This window comes from Nansenia antarctica (assembly GCF_963989245.1).
Source record: "Nansenia antarctica genome assembly, chromosome: 2".
Lineage (NCBI taxonomy): Eukaryota > Metazoa > Chordata > Actinopteri > Argentiniformes > Microstomatidae > Nansenia > Nansenia antarctica.
In genome coordinates this window covers 72,620,203-72,638,413 of record NC_137675.1, presented here as the reverse complement: position 1 = coordinate 72,638,413, position 18,211 = coordinate 72,620,203, and the positions used below count along the sequence as shown (strand labels likewise).

Below are 18,211 nucleotides of genomic sequence, written 5' to 3'. Positions count from 1 at the left end.
CTGGGACTGCCGGCCACGGGGTCGTGCGGCGGATCCTATGCAATAGGCAGGGGATAATTGGATGCTAAGTTGGGTTAAATTGGCTACCAAATTGGGTGAAAAAGGGATAAAATCTGAAAGAAAGAAAAAATAAAAAATATATAATACTTCTCTCACTGTCATGAAACACAACATGTAATCTAGGGACATCTGGGATTCACTCTGAACAGGCCCATGATTTTACTGAGGCCTTCTAAGGTTCAAGAATTTTGTCAGTAGTTTGTATGATCTGTGTAATCTGATGCATAGTGAGAGCAGTGAAGTGATTTATTATTAGAATTATTATACAGCACTTTTACCATCTTTTTCATACAATGGCATGTTTCACAGTATTGAGAATTTGGAGCATCGATTGCTCCTAGTCCTGTCATTTTAGACTTTTGAACAGACAAAACCACGATCAAGTTCTCCCCCAGATTCACTGTGTTTTCCTCATTTTGAATTGTGCTTGGACTGCTTGGAGGCAGGACGGTGTGATATAAAGATGTTTACTTAGCCTAGTATTGAAGAAGAGAGAAACCTTTGTATTTCTTTTTGTATGTATTTGTGTCTGCAAAACTCTCGACACCTTTTTATTGTTCTCTTAACTCAAAGGTCAATCCCTTTGTAGCATGTTTGTAGTAGGGGAAATGTAAATACATATAAATATATGAAGCAAGATATTGATAAGGCAAATATTTATGTAGTAGGTTTTTTCATAAAGTTATGTATAATACCTATACTCAACCCTCCATGTGTGAATATGAGTGTTATTTGCATTATTATCGTTGCAGAATTTTATTCTAGACAGATTAATGGAGGGGATGCAACATTCCAGACTCCTTTAAGGCCACATAAACACTAACCTTTGGCTCTACAACCCAAATGATTAACTGTAGTCACTGCCATTCTTATTCTGTACATACATGCATATCAGAGGGGAGAGAACGCTGCCTGTATACGATAAACAGGACTCGCTCTAGATTGCCTTTTTTAATGTTCTGTGGGTGGGCCACAGATCACTGCATAGATAGCCTCTACATTATTACTACTCTATCAACTGCCAGTTCATTGGTGCACATGCTCATTTGCATAGTAACTGCAGTCAGCTTTGGTAGTCAGTTCCTGCTTTTTTCAGGACTTACAAGTTTCGTTGTCGCTCTGAAAATAGGACTGACAACTGAATTTAGGAGTAGTGTGTACAGGGCCTCAACAACGTGTTTGTTAAGTTCTGTGAGTACCTAAAACGTGATTAATTAGTCTTGTAAATTAGAATTAGAATAATTTCCAACTATATGACCATACAACCACCTCTGTGTGAGCATGATGTTGTACTGGTGAGGTAGCCCTGGACAAATGAAAACCACCAAAATCCAAGCCATCACCCAAAAATGAATACCAATTGACAGTTACGTTTTCTGCATTATGTGTTATAAATAATCTTTAATCTAAAAAAGATAAATAAGAATTATGATTTTGTGCTTCAAGAAACCTTTACAGAGCAATAAAGGCTTAAAAAATGAGTTACATTCACCTGCCTGTCAGAAACCTTTTGACACTGGAGAGGATGACAGCATCTCTGCGCCAATAACCGATTGACAGTAGCCATCCATATCATGTTCCACTCAGGTGGACATCAAGCATCCACTATAACATTGGCACCTTGAGTATTTGTCAAACACATTTTAGATACATTTTCTAAGGGTGACGTTAAATATGTAACTATGTCACTTTGTTAAACAAACATTGCAAATATGCACTCGCATGTTCACACACACATAAACGCACGCACACACATACACACACACACACACACACACACACACACACACACACACACACACACACACACACACACCTGAAAAGGAGATGACACATCCTTGGTGTAACCACTGTCATTGAAACAGTTCAGGTACACATACAGTAGATCTATATGACAGATACAAACATGACGAACCAGGCAAAGCAATGGCCGCTCAAAATCAAAGATGTCTATCATCTCACAAGTGCTACTACTTATCAGTAAGGGTAATAAGAACAATTCTTTCTGCTTTGCTTGTTTCTTCACATGCCAATTAATTGTCATGAACCATAGGAATAGCTAAAATTACACAATTACTGAGACATGGAACTTCATTTTCACAAATATGGCATTGAATTCAATGAAATTGTTGGTAGATGAGGCTATATTGGCTATGAGACAGAGGAAAATCATAGTGCACAAAAGAATGTCCACTGCTGCAATGTTTTGTCAACAGCCACAAAGTTGCACTACCTCGAGTCATCCACAGTCATCCATGGTATTTACTGTATTCTCTTGATATCTTGTAGTTACACCAAAATGGTGATAGTGTGAGATGTCTCATTTTGTGCACTCAAAACTATTAGATTTGACAGATTCCTTATGGACTCATTATATTGTATCATTTTGAAGTAATGTTAAGAAAACACACTTCAGTTCCACTTAAAAATACGACTGAGCCTGAATGTGCAATAACTCAACAATATGACCAAACAGACACTTAGAGGTGTCCCAGTAGTCTCTCCTCTATTCCTCCTCCCAGGCTTCCTCTTTGTTGTCTTCTCAAAACACATTGGAGAGGAAGATCCAAGAACTTTATCAAGAACAAGATATTCTACTCCAATGCATTTTGAGAAGAAATTGAGGAGGGAGGATGCAAGGAATAGTCAGACACTAATTCTCTCAACAAGGAACAGGGAACATGGCATTGTCATCTCATTTTACCTCATCATTTTATATAAAGGAAGATCAGAATGGGATTGCTACAGCATTGAGATCCAGGGAAAAAAGGGGGGTTTGGGATAGTTATGACTGAGTGTTCATATGTCGTGTGTGTACAGTATGTGTGCTTCTAGTCAGCCCAGTTTCAGATCAGTTCTTCAGAGACAGCGCCAGGGGCCACGATTCCTCTCATCACTGCATAGGGCCCTGAAAGTGAGAAGAGGTCATAGAACAGAACTGAAGGTGCCTCAGCTCAGGCTCTGTGAGTCTGTGAGAAGGAAGAGGCTCTCCATTCTTGGAATGGAACCTGGCCTTCAGCTACATGGAAGGCAGCCCACGTTCATCAGCAGCATCTTACAGGTCAGGATCAGGGGGTTCGACAATGGCGAGGGGAATGAGGAAGAGGAGGATTAGGCTGGTTTTTGGCTGCCCTCCTGTGACGGTGAAGGCGGATGATGGGCTTGGGTGGGGGAGTGAACAGGTCTGCGGTCATGGGGTCTTAGCTGCCTGGGAGGACGGGGTCGGAGACGTGCCTCTGGATCTCCTGACCCTCCGAGGAGGTCTCCAGGTTTTCAGGCAGGGAAGGGAAGCGCAGGCTGCCACACAGCAGTCCTGGGGGCCCCAGGGCAGAACAAGAGAACTGGGGGGACTCCGGTGAGGGATCCAGGGGGTTCACAGAGGGCTCCGGAGGGGGCTCCATCTCAGGGGACGTGGACATGGTGTCATCAGAGGCCACGGTGAGATGGATCCCACTGGACAGGGAGTCCTTGGACTTGTGCTTGAAGTCAGAGTCTGGGCTCTGCAAAGTGGGAGGGGAGTGTAGAGGTTGAGTAGAATACATACAAAGTAATCAACTCAGTGTATCCCATCTATACCTACAGTATACTTCCTGCATCTCAGTCTAGTGTTAATTTTTTTTTTCTCCTACAAGCCTTTAATGTTGAATCTCAACCAGGTGAAAAGCATCTACAACACCAACCCTCAGTACCTGCAGAGGTGAAGGCGTGTTGTCAACCTGCACTGGCGGGACGGTGGGTGGACTGTGGACAATGGGGGCTCCTGAGCCATACAGGGTCGTGGGGTGGGGTGGTGGGGGTTGACTGTGGGACACAGCGCTGTAGGCAGGGGGCACCGGGGTCATCTGCCTCTGGAGCAGCTGCAGGATCACATTGATGTCTGCTGTCATCCGAGTCTCCAGTCTGTTCAGGGTGATAAGACGGATGGAAGGTGGGAGGGAGACCGTAAAATGAAGAGCATGGATCCATCTTCATCACACACACACACACACACACACACACACACACACACACACCTGTTGAGCTGGGTCTGAAGCAGCTCTAGTCTGGACTCCAGCTCGCTGGGTCTGTCCTCTGTGCAGGGGGGATGATGGTAGGTGGCCCTCACTGAGGAGGAGCGCCGCTGGCTCTCTGAGAAGTGTCTGGTCCTCCTGTCGGGCCAGTACCCATACAGCCCTGGCATGTTGATGGGGGCTGCCGCTGTACAGAGAGGAGAGAACAGAGGAGTTGTGTGGCCTGTGGGAATGCTTTACACATAATACTGCGTAGAGACAACAAACAAACAGGAACAAATTCACACACACACACACGCACACACACGCACACGCGCACACACACACGCACACACACACATATTTTAAACGCTTTATTTATGTCCACATACATGTACAATATCTAAAGGACAAATACTATCAGTGCATTTTGACATTATGAAAACAGTCAGTTACAGTAGTGCTGAGCCAACAACCAGTTATGCCTACACATAGGATGTTATTCACACTAAATTATGATTACAGTGGATTTGACAGATACAGTATCAATACTGTAAAACAGACAGCTCATGGGTACAAGAAGCACCGCCTTCTCCATATTGAGCGGCTACCAGTAATAGCAGATACTGAGCGCACACACACACACACACACACACACACACACACACACACACACACACACACACAGTCAAGTCTCTCAGTACCTGGGTAAGTGTGATCTCCTCTGTCTGGAGGCGATGCCATGGCTGCTGAGGGTCCACTAGGGGGCAGCAGGCTGACCACGGCCGGGGGGTAGTCCCTGGTGTCACCCCCGCGGGGGTACGGCTCCCCTTTACTGTGTCCCAGAGGCTTCATCTCATCATCACTAGACTGGGAGCAGGCACTGGTGCTGCAGAGGTCGTCCCAATGGGAGCCTGCAGTAGGGGACTGGTGGTTCCCCATCTGACAGGACTGGTCTGAGTACGGGTCCTCACGGTCCATACCATCTGCACAGACAGGGGAGACAGAATGTGGAGTGCAACTTTAGACACACAATGAGTTATTATACTTTTAAGAATGTACTGTATGAAATCCCTGAAACCTCCCTCCCACCCCTCGCCACACACACACACAGACACACACACACACACACACACACACACATACACACACTTACCAGGCCGGTTGCGGTGGTGTAAGTTTCTCCGGCGGCGAGGCCGGCGGTATCCACATTCAGAGTCCTCGCTGGGGGTTGGCTGGTTTATTCTATCTACCTGATACACATCAGCTTCAGTAATTCAAGAACACACAACTCATATTTACAGGACTTAATACTGAAAATCCCTTGTTGACAAATAACACACGCTCATATTCACCAATCAGTGTATGTATAAACATAATACACACTGAGTGAGAAGTCATATTTCATTGCAGCTTGTCTTGGAAATAGTGCTGCTGTATCTCTAAGTAAGTAGGATAAGTTTAAGAGTTCTCTGGCTCTCCCTGGTGGTGGCACTCACATCTCGCAGGTTGAAGGTGATCTCCAAGTTGCTCCAGAAGTTGTCTGCGAAGTCTGGGTACATGTCCAGCACCTCCAGCAGATCGTCCCTCAGGATCCTGTGCAGGTCACAGTAGGTCAGAGCTCTTACATCTGCACTGGACTTCCCAGGCCTCCCGTACAGACTGATGGGCTCCCCAAAGATGTCATTCTTACCTACAGAAAGGGAGAGAGAGAGAGAGAGAGAGAGAGCGAGAGAGAGAGAGAGAGAGAGAGAGAGAGAGAGATAGAGAGGGAGAAAGCAAGAGAGAGAGAGCATGAAAAGACAAAGAGGAGGAGGAGGAGGGTGATGAATAGATGTGTGTAGAAGATTGTGTGTCTTTCATTATTATTATTATTAAAATTAGATGTGCAACGGAGAAAGTGATGCAGGGAAGCAATTAGCAAAGAGATGTTTGAACATGTTCAAACAAGAGTGAAAATATACTAATTACGAAGCAACGAATGAACACCGGTAGGTAATTAAAACCGTATGTCGCAGGACTTCCCTGAAGGGTTCATTTCTGATCAAAACAAATGCCCTAGATTTTCAAAGAGATATTTTTAGCGCAGGACAATGACACTAATGCTCCGACATAATTCCAAGGATAAGTAATGTCCACTCAAATGCAATGCAGGGACAAATCAGAACGAGACAGGAGGGCATAGAGAGTGTGGTCTGAGTGCCTGGCCTATCGGTAATCAATGTCACTGTGAAATGGAAGTGGAGCTGTGCCCAAGCACCTCCGGCTAGGCAGCACACCACCACAGAACAGTGTGTTTGTGTGTGTGTGTGTGTGTGTGTTTGTGTGTGTACGTGTGTGTACGTGTGTGTGTGTGTGTGTATGTGTGTGTGTGTGTGTGTGTGTGTGTGTGTGTGTGTGTTTGTGTGTGTGTGTGTGTGTGTGTGTTTGTGTGTGTGTGTGTGTGTGTGTACGTGTGTGTGCGTGCGTGTGTGTGTACGGTGTGTACTGTACACGAGAGAGAGAAAGAACCAGAAAGAGTGCAGGCCAAAACAGCATAAGCATGAGAGGAAAGGAGGAATAAAAAAAGAAAGAGGGAGAAGAATGACAGGAGAGGAGAGCTCTGAACTCATCGCTCAGCTCACCCAGTATGGCCACCACCACGTCCTCCCTGAGGATCTCTATGGAGCCTCTGGAGATGAAGTAGAGGGCGGTGAGCACGTCCCCCATGTGGACCAGGGTGTCACCCGGCGGGGCGTGGGTGGTCTTGAAGCGCATGGCCAGAGCGCGCAGACATCCCTTGTTGGCTCCCTTGAACGCGTTACAGTTCTGAAGCAGGGTGCGGTTCAGGTGCAGGCAGATATCAGCCTGCAGACACTCCGGAAAGCCTTTAAGCACCTACAGCGAGAGGGAGAGGGAGAGGGAAAAAGGGGAGGGGGGGGTCAAATGTTCACTATCGACTCAGGAGACAGACAAACACACACACATACACACACACACACACACACACACACACACACACACAGAGCGTCTCTATGTGATGATGAACTGTTCAATTTGCCTGCCCTCTCTATGTCATGTTGCTGTGGTGCTAGAGGCCCAAGGTTTTCACCGCTCCTCCAGCCAACTCTACATATCAGCTAATAAGACACACTTTATCCCACTTAGGTCTCCTAGCCAAACTGCTCTAATTCAGGTGGAAAAAGTATGTTTGCATGTGAACAGATCTTCTCCATCTGCGTCATGCTTATCGGCTGTGAGTACACCTGCGGTATGTGTGTGTGTGTGTGTGTGTGTGTGTGTGTGTGTGCCTGCGTATGATTGACGCCACTCACAGCGTTCATGTCGATGCCGTTAGTGTAGGACCAGGCATGTTGAAAGTACTCCTCCAGTCTCTGACGGAGTCCCCCAGGGATCTGATGGAAGCGGATGAATTCTTTCACGCGGAGCATCTGGGTGTGGTAGCGCGCCGTGCCTGAGTAAAGCCTCTGGATGATGGCTGACACATTCCCAAAGATGCTGGCGTACATCAGAGCTATGGGAAAACAGCAGGGACAAACACATCAGAGCTGCCAACCAAACCGATTGATACTCATTCAAGCACGTACACGCTTTTGAAGACACACACACACACACACGCACACACAATCGCACACACACACGCACACACAGACACAAACACACGCACACACAGACACAAACACACACACACACACACACACACACACAAACACACACAGACACACACACAGAGACACACAAACACACACACACACACACACACACACACACACACAGCAGATGTACTCACAGCCGATAAGCATGACGCAGATGGAGAAGATCTTCTCAGGGTTGGTGTTGGGAGAGACGTTACCAAAGCCTACACTGGTCAGGCTGCTGAAGGTGAAGTAGAGCGCCGTGACATACTTGTCCTTATTGGAGGGCCCAGAGGCTGCGTCACTGTCGTTATAGTGTTTACCAATCTGGTCGGCCAGGTTGTCCAGCCAGCCAATCTTCAACCCTCCGAGGAGGGCGGAGGCTGTGCGCTCCACGTTGCCGATGGCGTACCAGATACAGGCCAGCCAATGGGCGATCAGGGCAAAGGTGCACATGAGGAGGAACAACACCGCCGCGCCGTACTCTGAGTAGCGGTCCAGCTTCCTCGCCACGCGAACCAAACGCAGCAGCCGAGCGGTCTTCAGCAGGCCAATCAGGGTGGTCGTCTGCGGCTGTTGCAATGGTGTAAATATATGTAAACACAAAAAGAAACACATTGCTAATGAGAAATGCTTTTGTAGAATTCATACAGGCAGTTAGCTAATAAATCTGGGGAGGCTGGGTGTTTATTATATTATAAGCCCATCCTCTGATGTTGTACCTCCACCAGCCTCCCCTCATTCTAATAACTCTTGGGGGGATATTCCATGTCTCTAAAGGAAAATCCAGGCTTGTTTTGATCGATTTCGTGACACAAAAGTCTCATAGTGACATCAAAAACAAGCCTGGATTTTCTCAGCCCCTCTCCTCCTCCGCTGCCTTCTCACCTCGTCAGAGCCGGAGCGGAAGATGAGCAGGTCAAAGGGGATGGCGGCCACGATGTCGATGAGGAACCAGCCCTTGAAGTAGTGCTGAGCGATGCGGCCCGGGTGGCTCACCACCTCGTCGTTGTGGTTGACGTAGGTGGTGCGGAAGTTGATGAGGATGTCCACGATGAACATGACGTCCACCACCAGGTCCACCACGTTCAGCGGGTTGCAGGTGTAGCCGCAGGTGCGTCGCCGTTCATCCTCCACCTCGTTGAGCAGGAAGGCGGCCGAGTAAGGGGTGAACACGGCCGTGTAGATGACCAGCAGCAGGATGATCCAGTCCCACACGGCTTTGAAAGGGCTGTAGTGCAGGATGGTCCACTTGTGGATACGTGGGGCCTGGAGCTTGTACTCTGGTAGCACGTCAGCCCCGAGGGACAGCACCTACGGGGAGGCAAGCAAATAGCTGTGATAGGATGGAAATGTGGAGGAAATGAAACAGAAGGGGGTCGTTTCACAGACAATGAGCGCTTAAGTTGCTGCTTAGCAACGTGGACCATCAGTCTCATGACCTATTGGGTCAGACATCCATGACTGAGCCTCCATTAACTGTTCAAGCTACAGTCACAAATCAATACGTGTTAAATTGTAGCCCAGAGAGAGAAGTGGAGAGTGGCACTGTCTGTTTTATGTGTGTGCTTGTGTGTGTGGGTTGTGGCTGTGAAATGTGAGTTACTCTCTCACAGCCTGTGTGAAGTCAACAAAAGAAATACTGTCCTGTGCCTCTGTGTAAGCAACACCTGTCCCAAAGGATTTAACACCAACACTGGAGCAGCCATGCCAATGGCACAGCTCGACACAGCCAAGTATCTACAGTGCTAATTGAGTGTCTGTATCTCAACACTGTCGATGCAGCCAAAAGAACATAATCAACCACAACAACCATGGCAATGTTCTATGGAAATCAGAGAATCCAAATCAAACACTGGGACCTTAGTTATTATTATTCCCATCATATTGCCACAGACTACAGTAGAAACAGCACTTGAGGAATCCTATGGAACTCATATACCACCATACCATAGCAGCCATAGTAAGTGAATCACCAACCCAAAAACCCAGAAGAAGAAGATGAAGAAGAAGAAGAAGAAGAAGAAGAAGAACTGTAGGTACCATTGCAATCCTACTGACCGGCACGACGATCAGAGCCTCCATGTCCAGGATGTCTAGCTCACCCCGGTCCTGACCATGGTAGCAGCAGCAGCAGGACACACAGCCCAGATGGCAGCCCCGCTTCCCCCCGAACAGACACGTCCTCAGCCTCTCCATCACAGCCCTTTAGATCCAGAACAATGCCCACAGCCCACTGCTCAGAGCCAATACAGACAGCACTAATGGACTCACTGTCTGATGGGGGAAACCTCTCTGCCTCCCCAAGCTGAAGCTCACCCCCGCCCGACTCCACTGGGTGGGCTTTTAAGGGCCTCTACTGCAGCCACACCTGGCACACCATGTGACCCCCTCCATACTTTCCCTCTTCGAATAGGCAGATCAGGCTAAGTGCCCCAATTTTCACCCAAAATCGACAGGGACTGACGCAAAGAGGAACGATTTTGGTTCATTTTCACTAACACTTATGAGAGTGAGTATGTATGGAGTGGGGGTTCATAGTGGGGTGTGTGTTTGATGTGGCAGAGTAAGTTAGTCTAAACGTAACGCATCTGACTTGTGATGCACCACTAATACAGTATATGATACTAATGCCCACATAGGCTTCCAATGTTTTCAGTGTTATCACAGCATTGCCACATCTGTTTTTGTCTCGTGCAATATTCAGTCTTTAGCCAGCAAACATGAGGGCTAGAGGAACCTCCCCTGGCCAACCCTCTTTTGCATATTACTTTGCATAACTATGAACATAGCCATGGTGACCGAAGCATATGTAATAACACCGACCGTTACCATAGTGCCCTGGCTGACTAGTATGGCAATCAAAGACTCTCCTGTGTCCTTTAGATCCAGCAAACAAGACCTCATATAGGCATACAGGCAGCAGTGAGTGTTCCTCTATGGTACAAAAAGTCAATTCTTCCCATAACAAGTATCATCTCTATTTTCCAAAACCTCCCTGACATCTGAACTTAAGATGCTAATAAAAACAGATAGAACAGAACAGTCCTGCAGCCAAAACTGTCAGACTGACACATTTAGATAACTAGTCCAGCACCCATACTTTGAACACTGTTCTCAGAACAGAGGTCTCACAGCGGTCTCTCTGTGCAGATGGTAGTAGTAGTAGTTGTGAGTAAACCAAACACATTGATAATAAATCAAAAAGCGAGTTATAATTAAAGGAATAGCCTAGATTTGTTAATCTAAGGATATTATTATTAATATCTGAATTATATTTATGAAGTAGCATATTCCACTGGCTACATAGAGTTAACACAACATTATCACACAGTATAACAACATAATTGTTAAGTGTTACCCTTTTCCTGTTTTTTCCCCCTTTATTTTTTAAAGGGGCAATCTGGGATTCTAACAAACAAGTAGTAAATCAACCCTATATTGTGGGTGCTGATGAGGTAAGACAATTGAACTAAGAATCAATGACCATAATACATTATCATTCATTTAAAAGTTTACAAATGTATGTAACAATCCCAGATTGCAGCTTTAATGATCAGACTCATTATTTTAAATGTATACAACCATTTACTGTAAAACACCCACATGGCACAAACACCTCAAGTGAGAGTATTAAAGGTTAAATGGTGTTATCCTCAGTCATACTGGATGTAACCACAGGACACAGGACACAGGACACAGGACACAGGGGATTTGAATAGAGGCCTACTGCAGGGGACTGATTCAACAGAATCCTATATAGGGGACAGGAGTTGTCACTACTCTCTTTGACAGATGCTCTTTAGGACTAATGGGCAGGCCACTTGCCTGGAGGGTCAAATTCTTACTTAATAACATCATGACCTTTGGGACCCTGTGGATGGGTAATCTCTGTGTGTATAGTGTTTGTGTGTGTGTGTGTGTGTGTGTGTGTGTGTGTGTGTCAGTCACAGCTGAGTACACGTGCAGATGACAACAGACATACACACATGTACTGTATACACACAAAGATTCACTCATCCGAGAAATTTCAGGTTATTGATATAATCTGAGATCCTGTTTCATAATTAAACCCTCGGCGAGGTCCATGGCTACTGTCTGCACGCAATGTCTATTCCAAATTACATTGGGCCATCAAGAACTAAAACGAAATACTACTGAACTGGAAAATATATTGAAATATGAAGAATAGTAAATATGTATATAGTATATATAGTAAAATTAGATTTAATTTATTTTAAGATCTTGAAGCATTTATATAAGTTATTATTATTCAAGAATCAATGGCTATAGTGTATATCATTCATTTTAAAGTCTAAAAATGTATATATTGTACCAATACCAGATTTACCCTAAATAAGTAAAGAAAAAACTATTGTAATACTTAATACTTAATAGAGTATTCAACTACATGAATAGTATAGTAACTGTTCTGTGAACTTAATTCAATGTTTTCATAAACCAAATGGAACACCTTCAAGGTTTTCCAAACATGCTACACCAATTTGAATCAGATAAATCCTTTAAAAGAAAAAAGCTAAAAATCTAAAATCAAACCTACTAAAAACTAAAAAGCAATTACAGAGCATGAAAAACGAACAAAGTTCGGACACAAATCACCTAGAGATAGACATAGACACATATTGAGTAACAAATTAAATTCAATACACAAATGACACAAGACAAGAGGATGACATCAGTGACAACAGCGACAACATGACATCCAGACCTCCTGCCTAACTGTCAGTGTACAGGATGGAACTAGTCCACAAGGTGAACACAAGCGAGCAGCAGGTGGTTGGAGACAGAGAGGGAGTGAGACACAATCATAAAGTGTAAGGAAAGGCAGACAAAGACAGACAAAGACAGAAGAAGCAAGATGTTTAGGACAAACGGAACGAGGGAGTAGATCTTGAGTACTCACAGGTTTAAGTTTCTGTTTGAAGCTCATGTTGAGGAGTGTGGCTGGGAGAGAGAGTGGGAGAGCACTGAGAACGGGAAAGGGAAACATTGGGAAACACCGCCCACCCTCTCCCTCTCCCTCTCTCTCTCCCTCTCCCTCTCCCTCTCCCTCTGCAGCCTGCAGCCCAACCCTCACAGCTGCCACAGCAACACTGCTTATAACAACATGGAGACTCTCATCCACACACTTACATCCACAACACACACACACACACACACACACACACACACACACACACACACCCACAACACATATACAATTCTATACACACATTGGCACACAAACACCAAAGACAGATATATGAATAACACATGGGAGCGCAAGCACAATAAACATGCACATATTTAACATGAACAGATACAATCACTCGTACATTTTACACAAACAACACACAGCAGCATGGTAATTCTCAAGTCACGCAAATGAGCAAAAAGTTTCTATTGTTTCTATTGCTTTAATGTGTTTGCATATTATGAAAGTTGAAGAGCCCGCTCGATATAACATACAACAGTTTTAGGATCACTAAATACTTATAATTTGTGAATTGGATTCACTGTCTCGTCTGTCATAGGCTACTGTGTAAGTGATACATGGCTTGGAAACAAACATACGTTTTTGGACGTGTTCAAAAGCAAGGACTGTGTGATCATCTAATTATGTGTAGTTTCTCGGCTATTTGGTTTGAGGTGTACCAACATTAAAATAAGCATATCTTCTTCAACTATTTTCAGAAATAACACAGTATTTGAAAGCTTACAATCTGCACTTTTATAATCTCGAAAAATATGAAAAATGACATTGCCCTACTTGAGGATTTTTTAACCAGACCCTGTCATATGCAATCTGCTTGATATATTTTGTATCTCGCAGGTAGATGCTAACATTTTTTTTTACTGATTACTGAGAACTGATTGTTCTTGAACACTCCCTCATCCTGTACATTTACATTTACATTTTACATTTACATGTTTGGCATTTAGCAGACGCCTTTATCCAAAGCGACCTACAACAAATACCTTTGACTAAGTAAGTAAATCATCGATCCACCAGTCATAGCAGAAACATTAATCTATGCTCGGGCTAGGGGCCATTGGCAGTTGTAGTGCTAGAAGAAGGAAGAACTTTTGTAAATCATTTTTTCTTAAAAAAAAATTAACAGTAGAGAAATTGTACAGGGGGGGTAGAGGAGAAGTAGATGTCTCAGGGGGGACAGTTAAGGTGTACATTAAGGTTAATGTTAAGGTGTACATTAAGGTTAATGTTAAGGTGTACATTAAGGTTAATGTTAAGGTGTATGCTCAGTCAGAGCCAGGGGGCGCCATATCAGCACTCTTCTACTCTCTTCTTCACCCCAGAACACACACTCTTCTGCCAACAGTACAGCCAATCACATAATGTGCTTCATGTTATGCAGACTAGTCAATACTAACAGAGATCAATGCCTGTGATCATTCCCCTTTTTTTGTAAGGCGGCAATCGAAATCCAATTATAAAAGGATGAAACTGTAAACAAAAAACTAGAGGTACCATTTGTACTCATACACTATAGCTAAAATGATAACTAACTGCTATGGTGACACCTAGAACAGACAGTTACTTGATGTTTTGTAGTTTGTTGTAGCAACATCCTCTTCAGAATCAGAATCAGAATTATTTTCTATTGCCAAGTATATTTGCACATAGAGGAAATTGACTTGGTGAGGTTGGTGTATACGACATAAACAAAACCCAAATATAAGCAAAAATTATTTAAAAGACAATGGCAAAAAGAGCAATAGAAACAATAATGATGTAGGCTGTAAATTATAATAAATGTAAAGCTAATATAAATTACACTGTCAGTTGTATGTGTGTGTGTGAGTTTGTGAGTGTGTGTATGTGTGTGTGTGACAGGGGCGGGGGTGGGGAGTGGAAGTCCCAGAGTCAGTGAGAGGCAGGGGGCTTGTTTGTGAGGCCCACTGCAATGGGGAAGAAACTGGTGGCGTGAGGTTTTGGACTTGATAGACCGGAACCTTTTTTCGGATGGAAGTCTTTGGAAGAGGTGGTGACCGAGGTGGGAAGGATCAGCGATGATCTTTCCTGCTCTCTTGCTGGTCCTGGAGTGGAACAGGTCCAGGAGAGATGGCAGGTGGTAGTGGAGGCAGCGAACCAGACAGTGATCAATGAGCTGTGGATGGACTCGATGATGGACGGGTAGAACTCAACCATCACTTGAGTGAAATGATTGTCCCCAGGAATCTGAATGACTCTACACTGCTAACTGGGGAGTCACACATGATACGGGGGGCGGTTGGGGCTGGGCTCCTCCTGAAGTCCACTACCATCTCCACAGAGCGTTGAGCTCCAGGTTGTTCTGGCTGCACCAGGATGCCAGGCTGTCAAGTTCCTTTCTGTAGGCGGACTCATCCCTGTTGGTGATTAATCCAATGAGAATTGTGTCGTCCGAGGAGTTTGACAGAAGGGTGGCTAGAGGTGCAACTGTTAGTGTAGAGGGAGAAGAGTAGAGGCAAGGGCACACAGCCTTGTGGGGCTCCAGTGCTGATGGTCTGGGGCTCTGAGACAAGCTTGTTCAGCCGCACGTGCTGCTTCCTGTTTGTCAGAGATAGCTGGCCTGCACAGTGCTTCAATGTAGAGGGGGAGACAGCGTCTGGTCCAGCTGCCTTGCGGGGATCCAGTTTCTTTAACAGTTGCAGTGTGTTACTGTTGCAGTGGTAATGATCTGTGTGAGCTGACAATTAACCTTGTGTCCTCAACACCCTGATCCCTGCATGCTGGAGGGGATCCCTGCCATAGCTGGCAGCGATGGGTAGAGGTAAAGATGGTGGCACAGGTGGAGGTACAGATGGAGGAACAGGTGGAGATAAATATGGAGGGACAGGGGGAGGTATAGATGGAGGGACAGGTGGAGGTATAGATGGAGGGACAGGTGGAGGTATAGATGGAAAGACCGGTGGAGGTAAAGATGGAGCAACAGGTGGAGATACAGATGGAGGAAAAAGTGGAGGTATAGATGGAGGGACAGGTGGAGGTATAGATGGAGGGACAGGTGGAGGTATAGATGGAGGGGCCAGGTGGAGGGAGAAATAGAAAGGGAAGAGGAGCACCAGACAGAAGATAGAGGGAGGAAGAGGAGGAGAGCAGTACTGGGTAGACACCACCAGAAAGAGAGGGGGGGATGCAGGAAAGAGTCAGCCAGAGACAGAGAGAGCGTGTCCATCCCTACGCTGCCCTCTACTTCCATTAGCCCGGGAGGCCAAGGTCATTGACAGCATCAGAGGGCCGCTCAATAACCCCTATGTCACCCAGCACCTCCCCTTCCAGCGCGTCAGCCCTGCACCATGTTTCATAATTACTCACTTTGAAAACTCCCTCCAACCCCCCATCCCCGTCTCTGTCCCTGCACACATACACATAACCACAGTACAGTACAGACCACCACCTCCATGAGTTATCCCACCCCATCCCAAACACGCACACAAACACAACAATGCCATAGGCTACCATTGCCCACCAGAGGGCATGAAACTGCTGGAATACTGCTGCTCTCTAATGATGAAGGTAGGACAACATCATGGGAGCTAAAGATATCATATTGTTCCTCTTAAACGATGAACAATTTGACAAAAAAAAATTATAGTCTAAAACCCCTAAAATGTGCTGCTCATAAGTGAAACAATTCATAAATAAGTTGTGAGATATTACAAATGTGTCTGATATTGGTCTGTGATAGGCTAATTATTGATTCTAAAAAACGCTTTCCCTTTCAAAAGAAACGCTTGCCTGAGGCAAACATCAATACCAAAAACAACTGGAGAGTGTGTGTGCGTGATCTGTCAACACAGATCTTTCTGGATATGGATGGTATAGCCCTGGTCTGTACTTGCCCATGGAAAGGCAACATAATCTGACATTTGTGAGATTTTCCACTGAGAGAAATTCCACTGAGAGGGATTGAAAAACAAACACACCATTAAACACAAATGTTCTAATCTGGAGTAGATGAGAGTACAATCAAAGGAGTGGAAGACGAGTGATGCCTTCTAACAGGACCAGGTTTGGAGGAAGAGAAAAGGGGGGGGGGGGCATCTGGCTGAATCGATTTTTCCACTGGTGGGGACGCCACATTCCCTCCCATGTGCACTGAGCGAACAGTCGATATGACTCTCCCTCTCTGTCAGAGCACAGACCTCACTCAGAGCAGCAGTAGCATTAGCAGCAAGTCATGAAACTGTCCATTCACATGGAATAATATACATTCATCTCACATAAATCCTCTTTTATAAAGCGAAAATGTAATATACTGCCATAACTCCTGTATGACACATGCACATCCATAAATAATAACTAACTTAAGTCTCAAAATATTACTTTAAAACTCTCTAATCACGGTGACCACAGAGTATGCGATCAGGAAGTGGATTATGTATCTGACCTCTACTCTCTCTGTCCAACCCATATGTGGCAGCAGCTGGTGAAACCGGCAACAAGTCGCCAACCAATCAAAATGTTCAGACTTTTATTCTGTTTTCTGTTCTATACGGTGTTGAAAATCAATGACGCACTCGCTAGTCAAGCCAAAACATTGCAGTGCGAACTAGGTAGTAGTGGGGATTACTCACCGAATCCATTGCATTGCAATACTGACATTTATTTACATTTTTCAGAATAAAAGACTGAATGGTCCATCAGTTGGTGACTTGTTCCTGGTTTCACCAGCTGCTATCACACATGTGCGTCATTGTGATAGTCTGCAGAGGGTGTGACCATCTCCCTCCGGTGCCTCCCCTCCACACCACTCAGGTGTTACCACGCCAGTCAGGTGTTACCATGGCAGTTCAGGCTGTACGTCATCAAGTTGTACGTCATCAAGTTGTACGTCATCAAGGTAATGCAAGCAATGTGTGACGGCATGGCGTGTGGTGGCAGGTGTGTGACTAGTCTTTGTGCTGGCACAGATATCACACTGACTTTGTGCTGGCACAGATATCACACTTTTTCTTTAACACACACACACACACACACACACACGCGCACACACACACACACACGCACGCACACTCACCCGCACACGCTATAATTGTTTTTCCTGCTCTTCCATCTTAACTAAGAGACAAGCGCATACACTCAAACCATGAATCCTCATGTCAAATAGCATCCTGATAAATGTAGCAGCCAAAATGCTTTACAGTGTAGAACATCACCTCTCTCTTACATGTGTTCTCTACCATCGTTGTAAATGAGGTGGGGCAGTCTGATCCAGGTGAGACGCGACAATCTGCTGATTGAACAGGTGAAGGGTAGTGTGTTCACCAGGTGTCTTACCTGAGTGACGTGGGTGACCTTCTCGGTGACATGCTGGGTGCGCTCTTTTATCTTGCTCGGTGCGATGATCTCAATCTCAGTGGGCGAGGGCGGTCGCATGCGATCGGACGCGAAGGAGAGCGCGACCTGGGAGATGCGTCGGATGGCCCTGTGGCGCATCAGGTCCGAATCCGATGAGGAGTTCACAGTACTGGGCTTCAAGTCTGCAGGCCAGAACAATCATCATTCATTGCTGCATCTAA

At 45.4% G+C, this 18,211-nt stretch overlaps 1 protein-coding gene across 1 annotated transcript in view; it reads right to left on the bottom strand.

Annotated features, from left to right (window-relative positions):
• Positions 1 to 3,260: 3,260 nt before the first annotated feature.
• kcnh6a (potassium voltage-gated channel, subfamily H (eag-related), member 6a) overlaps positions 3,261 to 18,211 on the bottom strand; it is a gene marked incomplete at both ends in the record, with an annotated part of 20,807 nt that continues 5,856 nt past the window's right edge. Inside the window, 11 exons of the mRNA XM_080523669.1 lie at positions 3,261 to 3,560; positions 3,750 to 3,960; positions 4,074 to 4,257; positions 4,754 to 5,035; positions 5,206 to 5,302; positions 5,549 to 5,742; positions 6,674 to 6,926; positions 7,364 to 7,563; positions 7,840 to 8,257; positions 8,573 to 8,998; positions 17,970 to 18,172. Coding sequence (XP_080379795.1) covers positions 3,261 to 3,560; positions 3,750 to 3,960; positions 4,074 to 4,257; positions 4,754 to 5,035; positions 5,206 to 5,302; positions 5,549 to 5,742; positions 6,674 to 6,926; positions 7,364 to 7,563; positions 7,840 to 8,257; positions 8,573 to 8,998; positions 17,970 to 18,172 — 2,768 coding nt within the window. The remainder of the gene's footprint in view (positions 3,561 to 3,749; positions 3,961 to 4,073; positions 4,258 to 4,753; positions 5,036 to 5,205; positions 5,303 to 5,548; positions 5,743 to 6,673; positions 6,927 to 7,363; positions 7,564 to 7,839; positions 8,258 to 8,572; positions 8,999 to 17,969; positions 18,173 to 18,211) is intronic.